Source organism: Orycteropus afer, unplaced genomic scaffold (genome assembly GCF_000298275.1).
Source record: "Orycteropus afer afer isolate SDZICR_OR568_19922 unplaced genomic scaffold, OryAfe1.0 scaffold00345, whole genome shotgun sequence".
Classification (NCBI taxonomy): Eukaryota; Metazoa; Chordata; class Mammalia; order Tubulidentata; family Orycteropodidae; genus Orycteropus; species Orycteropus afer.
The window spans coordinates 3621977-3630169 of record NW_006921932.1 but is presented as its reverse complement, the minus strand read 5'-3'; the positions used below and the strand labels follow the sequence as shown (position 1 = coordinate 3630169).

Sequence of the window (8193 nt, the reverse complement as noted above, 5' to 3'; positions counted from 1 at the left end):
GTGTGCTATGCATATCACATTGAGAGTCAAGTCAAGATGAAATCAGGTCTCCATTCTTTCTTCTTAGTGTTTCCTGCAAGTCTGTTGATGAAGAGAAGATTCTCCTGATTTCCCCTCTGACAACTTCCCAGGCACAGTCACTGTATATCTTTTCTTTCAGATAGAGACGGAGTCCATAGAAGTACCTCTTCACAGCCAGTAGAGGGCCCTCAATTGCCAGGACGGATTCTTCCTCTCCCATTGCCTGCACCAAGCAGTTCTCCAGGTTTTCTGTCTGTCGATGGAGTGCATTTTGGAGTTGGTTCAGGAGGGTCACATTCCAAGCAGCAGAGGCACCCTCTGTGTGGAAGAGGTTGGAGATCTGCTGGACTATCTCCTGGAGGACAGAGATGGCCTGGGCCTTGTGGTGCTGGCTGACATCCACCACCTCCTCGGGGAATCGGAAGTCCTTTCTGTCCTCCAGACAGAAAGAAGGGGAGAGTGTCCTCATTTGAGCCAGGAGCACAAAGGTCTTCTTACTAGCCACCATGTGGTTGGGAGGCAGATCACAGCCCAGAGATGGAACAGGGCCATAGGTGAACACCACCAGGATGGTCAGTAGAGAGAGTGGGAGGGCCATTGGGACCATTGAAGATGCTGCTGGCCTGACTGAGCTGGTTGTCAGATTGAACCTTGGACCCTAGGTCCTCTAAAGACATTCTTTCTATCATGACTTTTAAATATCGAAGAGAATACTTTCATTTTCTGAACATTCCTCTAAACTTTTACTTCCATTTTTTGGTTTCATTTACATACTCCTCGCATGGCCTGAGAAGATGTCATCAATTTAAACATTTTTGCTACAGAAATTTAATTTTCCCAGTAAACTTCAGATGTAAAATCCGAATAGATGTTTATCAATGAAATGGGAAACAACTTTATCCTAAAGTCAGAAGTATATGTATGTATGTATACATATACCAATACTTATTTATGTATATGTTCCTCTTTGTGCTAGGAACAAATAGTTAGCTCTGAGTTCTGTGTTTACCCTCCTTATTTTATTTAGGAAGTCAGGATGCTTTAGTCCTATGGATTTTTATATTCATTTAAGTGTTTTGCACATGATCTGTGGCAAATAAGCTCCTTGGAACCAAGTACTAGGTTTCACTCTATGTTTTATTTATGGCAAAAGTGATTGATTATTAGTGATTAAGCTACTCAGACTTTTCTATTCCTTCTAGAATACATTCATGTAGGTCCATGTGTGTTTTTTTTTTCCCCTTGGACCTCAAGATTATAATACCCATTACCTCTAATTTCCATAATTTTCTTACTGCATGTCTAGTGTTCTCCCGTGACTGTGCCAATACCCATAGAGGAGTCCTAGCTCTTTTCAGATGCTTCTGACATGGGGTTTCTAATTCCAAGACGATTTTATTTTTAGCCATTTCCCAGAACTACCTCACTCACAAAGCAATTATCACACCAGGTAACAGCCTCTCTTCTAGAGTGACAGAGTGTTCTCAAGTGTAACTCTTCAGGACTCCATTTCTTGGGGCCACTCACCACATCCAGGTGACTTTGTAACTACTTTACTAGGGAAGGATTTGTTTCTTTGTTGTCAAAATCTTTTAATCCTTCAGAATCCTCATCTGTGTCCCTACAGTGTTTGTGTAAAGGCCCCTTATTCTCAGTGGTGACCGCTTTCTCTTCTCTTCTCCATGTACCAGGAATCCAAAATGTCCACAACCTTCAGATGCTGATAGCAAATTTTTTTCTAGTATCTATTAAAAAAAAACACCTCAGTCCTGTGGAGCCAGATCTAACTCATAGCGACCCCTCCTTGGGTTTCCGAAGCAGTATCTCGGGTAGCATAGTGCCTAATGCACTTAACTGCTAACCAGAAGGCTGGTGGTTCAAACCCACCAACCACTCCTCTGAAGAAAGGTTGGGCAATCTACTTCCGTAGTGATACTGCCTCAGAAACCCAAGGAGGGGTTTCTATGAGTCGGGGCAGACTCGATGGCACATAACAACAACAACAACATCACTACGGAAGTAGATTGCCCAATCTTCCTTCTGAGGAGTGGTTGGTGAGTTTGTATCACCAGCCTTCTGGTTAGCAGTCAAATGCCTTAGGCACTATGCTACCAGAGGAATTCTTTAATTGCAATAATTTTACCTTTAATCTAATACATTTTGTTCTGCCAAGTACAGCTTTTATTTTTTGATTCATTTGCTTAAACTATTGAACACAAATTTTTCTCAGATTTTATGAGCTGAACACAGGGGATTCAATAGTGAATTTGTCTCACAGCAGAACCTTATATAAAAGGATCTAGTGACTGTAAGCTGTTGGTCTCCTCGGTGAGATTCCTTTGGTCTTCTTTGTTAGTCCACCACTATCTCACTCTGAGAGTTCATGACCCTGAGGCCCAGGTTTTATGTCAGTGAGAAATAAGCTTCTCTCCTTCACTAGTTTGTGATTTTTTAATTTTAAAATTTTGTAACTTCTTAAGTACTGGGTAGAGTTTGTCTTTCTGCTCTTGCATTTCTTTCTATTTCATCTTGAGGTTAATACAAATGAAAGATTAAAACACAAGCGACCTGTACCATTATTATCTATAATTTTCAAGACATTAGATTTTTGTTTCTCATTACAACATTCCTGGAGATCAAAAGTTGATATGTTTGTGGGCAAAAGAAAACAACTGTAAGTGTGAATGTCATGAAAGTTAAAGAAGGGAAGTGGCTTTGTAGCAGACAAAAGCACAAACGTGTAAGTTAGCAAAATGTAATGCAGCACCATCTAGGACTAAGGGCCATGACAGAGGGGAAGGATGACGGCCAGTATTGAAGTAAGCAAAGGCAGCAAAATGGCTGCTTCTGCCATAGGCTCAAATGGACCAGCTGACAGTCTTCAGTTTTGCAAGACCAGTATTTGACTTTTCTTTCTTTTAATGCAGATGTGATCAGCTCTTAGGAGAGCAACATGTCACACCAGCTACCTCACAAGGCACTGACAACCAGAACCCCGGTTGCTAGAACACAAATCCTCTCTGGCAGGTTGATGGCTATTAGCCTATGCTTACGCACCCTACCGAGTTAATAAATCCAATCTGCCAATGAAAAGATTATTCTGAGAAACAGAGTTAAAAGAAAGGGAGTTGGATGATCCTCAGGAATTCTGCTCTTCAATCTGGATATAATAATAATGATATTTAATGTGATAACACAAATGATTTTGCATGCTGTTGTTCTAAAATTTTTAAAAATACAATTTAATTCTGTCAACAGTCTATAATAATTACACTTTCTTTAAACTTTCAGCAGCCCTAGTGGTGCAGTGTTAAATGTTCAGCTACTACCCACAGGTCAGTGGTGTGAACACACCAGAGGCTCAGTGGGAAAAAAGACCTGGTGACCTGGTCCCACTAAGATTACAGCTAGGAAACCCTGTGGAGCAGTTCTACTCTGATATAGGGTTTCTGTGAGTCAGAAGTGACTCAACAATGTACACAAAAACCATAACAACCTAAAAATTTTTGAAGAGAAACATAAATGGTTTCAAACATACCAAAGATCCAAAGTAAAACCTTAGGGAGAGTTAAGATGATGGCTTGTCTGAAAAAGTCCATTGAAGGAAGTGAAAGATAGAAATGGAAATGGGGTTTTAGAATGAAACAGAGACTGGGGTATTAAGTCAGTAGCATAGGGAGCATGAGATGACAGAGAATTCTAAGTTAGCACAAATGCCAAAGCGTTCCTGTCTATATTTTTTGTAGGACTACAGGGCATGTGGGAGCTCTGGTAGGGTAGTGCCTAAGGCACTTGACTGCTAACCAGAAGGCTAGCAGTTCAAATCCACCAGCCACTCCTCGGAAGGAAGATGGGGCAATCTATTTCTGTAGTGATACTGCCTCGGAAACCCAAGGAGGGGTCGCTAAGAGTCAGGTCCGACTTGACGGCACATAACAAGAACAACACAGGGCATGTGGTAGTATAAGTGAATTTAACAGACTAAATGTGAAAGGAAAACAGGCAAAATACCTTTCAAATAGTTATAAAGGAATACATTTTTGGATGTTAAAAAATTATCTAAAAGTTAATGAATGACTGAAACATCAGGGTGAGTTTCTCCAATGTAGCAATTTTTCTTGAAATCTCTTAACTCTTTCTTAAAAGAAAAAAGTTGGTGAGTCATTTCATTAATGAAATGTATGAACTTTATTAACTCATCAACTACAGACTCCTGTAAATAATTATTTTTGATTCTGGAATGTTCTTGTCAGCTTAAGAATAAATAAGAAGCATCTAACAACTTCCACTCCAACAATAGCTCAGGTATATGGGCCATGGTTTATCTCCTTAGGTCCTCATTGATTCCATGGGAGACCCGCTTCAGGGCCACTCTGCTGCTCCGTTACCAAGGACTACAACTTGTTTCTTACCTTCCGCTCAGACCTGACTTCCTCTTGTCCACTGATAAAGCCCAGGAAAGAATCTCTTCCCCTCCTTATCTGTCCAGCAAATTGTTGAGTGCTAAAAAGGCCTTGGTATAACTAAAATGGAAGAATATCAAGCACTTCCTATATGGAAGCACTGAATACCTTTACAAGATTGTTTACAGAGGAGAGTTTGGCTTTAATTCTGAAATCAGCCACACTGTTTAGGATGGTTATCTTTATTTTTCTAATCTCATTCCAGTAAAAAAAAAAAAAAAAAGAATCAAAATAAAATTGCACGACTGAAATAAACATACCACTAAAATTAGCAAGACTTTGTCTCACATACTTTGGACAAGTTATCAGGAGGAACCAATCCCTGCAGAAGGACATCATGGTTGGTAAAATCGATGGTCAGTGAAAAAGAGGAAGACCCTCAGTGAGATGGACTGACACAGTGGCTACAACAATAAGCTCAAACACAGCAATGTTTATGAGAATGGTGCGGAATGGGGAAATGTCTCATTCTGTTGGACATGTGGTCCATATGAGTTGGGGCCACTTGACGGCACATAATCAAAAAGAAAAAAAAAATCATTAGTTGATGAAATGATAAAAGCATTATTATGTTTATTGGAAATAAAATTGATTAAATAACTTTAGATCTGTAAAGTTTAAACGATTAGAGATTAGATCTCTCAGAAAGATTACTGGAAAGAGGAGAGAGCCAGAAGGGGATCTTGAAATTTAAAAGATGCAGGAAATCAATCTCACAACAAACTTAAGTTAGAAGTATACCTATAATACAGACACTTCTGAAATATTCAAAACACAACAACAGGCCCTCACAACAGGATTGTGAGGAAAGAGAGACTCCCTGTGAGACAGCTTTTCTTAAACGCTTTGGTTCAGTGCTGCATTACAGCTCTGAACAATTATTGAGGACTCTATAGGGCTTTGATTTATGTGGATAATATCTATCAATAATTTTTAAAGAAAATAAGAGCATTATCATTGACCTTTCTACCTAGCCCAGAGCTCATTAATTTGATTCAGCAATAAAGAGTCAGGGATTTTTTTTAGTATTATCAAATAATGCCTCAAAATAGATGCTTTTCCCTCATATTGTCTCTATAAGGAATATATATTGTCTACATATTTAGGTATTTGACTGCTAACCAGAAGGCTATTGGTTCAAACCCACCAGCTGTTCCTTGGAAGGAAGATGGGGCAATCAACTTCTGTAAAGATGTACCACCTCAGCCAATGAGAGTCACTATGAGTTGGAATCAACTCAACGGCAGCGAGTTTTGGTTTGGCTATGTTTCTTAAGGATAAGCTTTTTTAAAAGATGCTATATTTACTTTGCAAACATTTATCAAAGTCTGAAATCAAACCCTTGTCATGGCTCAGACGTTGGCCTGCCAATGTATATGCCCCTACACACATATGACCCAGGCAGTCATAGAGACACATGGAGCTTTTTCCTGCTGTCCCAGGATTGCACACTCACAGTCCATGTGTGACAAAAGCCTTCATACTCAGGCTGTCATCACACTGTTTAGAGCCCTGGACGGCTATAAGTGGATCTGATTTGGGGCCCTAGGGCCATCACTATAGGATAAGGGCAGCCTGCTTAGCATGGAATCCAAGTAGAACTGATGTCAAGGTGAACCTTTCAAAAAGATTCATGGAAATTTCCTTTTATAGGGCAACAAATTAGATTATGTTTACATATTTGTTTGATTTTTAAAGACTCCATCATCCATCCACCAGCTTCAAGATTATCTGTCACAGGCTGCAGTGTTATATCCATTTAGCTATCTTAGTGGAGGACAGTTTTGTTATAGGTTTGATGACCTCATATCCCTTTTGTACATGTTGTTTCGTTCTACTTTGTTTTGAAATGGAGGCTGCATCATGCTTTCAATTTAAGAGATTCTTTGGATTGCATTGACCCCATGAGTAAATTTGTCTGGATTGCAAAGACTTGCTGGGTTCTATGAGAGAAACACCAGTTGGCAGCTGACAGCCCAGAGTAAATGGATCCTGCTTTCTCTTTCCTTTTATCTTTACCTGTTCTTACATCATAACAGAGACATTCCCTCCCTTGTAAAACACTTTATCAGAAGGAAAGAAGAAAAAAAAAAAAAAAAAAAAAGCGTGTGTGTCAGGGGCTCTTACATCATAGTTTTATGAAAACTTAGAAATTTCACTTTCAGTTGGTGGCTTTTTACATGGAAGGGAAAATTGATCATCAGAAACCACAAAAGAACAGGAAGCTGCTGTGTGGATGCACAGTGCAGGTTGATGAAACATGAAAGAAGAGATCAGCAAATAATTCTCTTCTTGTCTCTTTCTTACCCCACCTCCACTCTATATACCCCCTCAATTTTAATACTCCAAATCTCTTTCAGATATTTATACAAATCATCATTTCCAGAGTGAATATGAAAATCAGAGTTATGTACAATATGAAGGGTGACTATTTTTCAGAAAGTGTCTTAAAAAATGTTTTTCAGAGAGTATTCACAGGACACTTTCTAGAATTCCATTTTTTAGTTTGTCCTGTTTTTGGCGTTACTTACAGAGAGGTAGGAGAGTTCTCTAATCTGATATATATCCACATAAAACAATAAGAAAATATTTACTATATGTTAAACCACCTTTCTGTGGCACATACTCTGCTAAATACCTTTAAATGTTTTATTTTGTTTAACGTAACAACTTTAGGACTGTTTTCACCTTATTTTACATGTGAGAAAATTCAGGCTCATAGAAGTTATGAAATTGCCAAGCTTGTATCTTGTATTTCATGTTATTAATAGTTGTTTAAGTTTCAAATTTTTACCTTCTGTTCAGTTTAAAATTATACTTTCATCCAAAAATTATAAAACACTCTTGCCTTTTTATATAGGTTGTTTTTAGTATATTTTGGCTCGTTTTCACCTAGTATTGGGGAAGAGAAATTCTCTAAATTTCTCTTATGACAGAAGTGTCTCTGACTACTATATTCCTTGCAATTTGCTTATTATACATCTCCAAGACCGTAGGATTTTCAAGTAACTGGTGTCGTGAACAGACGTAGGTACATCCATGTTCATTGCAGCACAATTCACTTTCACAGAAAGATGGAAAAAACCTAAGTGCCCATCAGCAGATGAATGGATAACCAACATTAAACAATAATGAAGAATACATGAATCATCTCACATCATGGATGACTTTGGAAGACATTATTCTGAGTGAAACAAGTTAATCATAGGACAAATATTATATGAGCCTATTATTGTAAAAAGTCAAGGAAAGGTTAACTCAGGGGAGGAAATTCACTGTGTTGGTTACCAGAGATAGGAGGGAAGAGGAGGGAAAATTCTGGACTAGTTGGGGGTCATATGTTAATTTGGGTGAGGGTAGGGACAGTATAGAAAGAGTCTGTGACCAGCATGGTGACATTGGGGAAAGGAAAGACACAGAAAAGTGCACAAAAGATATAGACACAGAGGCAAATACTATTACATGCACAATACTGCATTACCACTGGCACCAAGCACCAGGCTATGGATAATACAGAGATAGGTGAGAAGACCAGGTGGGGGTAAGTGAACAGGAATATACCCTAGACCAAGGATAGATTTGGTGGAAGATAATCTTACATGGAGTTTAAGCATAGGTACTGAAACAAGGCAGGCTTGTGCTTACTCACTGATCTGCACTGAACACTTTCCCTTGTTACCCTCCCGAGAGGGACCGGGTCTCCGGGAGC

General features: G+C 39.0%; 1 protein-coding gene across 1 annotated transcript; it reads right to left on the bottom strand.

Annotated features, from left to right (window-relative positions):
* Window positions 1-31: 31 nt before the first annotated feature.
* Window positions 32-619, bottom strand: LOC103207022 (interferon omega-2-like). Its single transcript, XM_007952552.1, has one exon. It carries the CDS (start codon window positions 617-619, stop codon window positions 32-34), a length of 588 nt encoding a protein of 195 aa, XP_007950743.1.
* Window positions 620-8193: the final 7574 nt, after the last annotated feature.

Excerpts from the sequence above, each read along its gene's own strand:
- LOC103207022 (XM_007952552.1), bottom strand. The coding sequence starts at position 619 with ATGGCCCTCCCACTCTCTCTACTGACCATCCTGGTGGTGTTCACCTAT.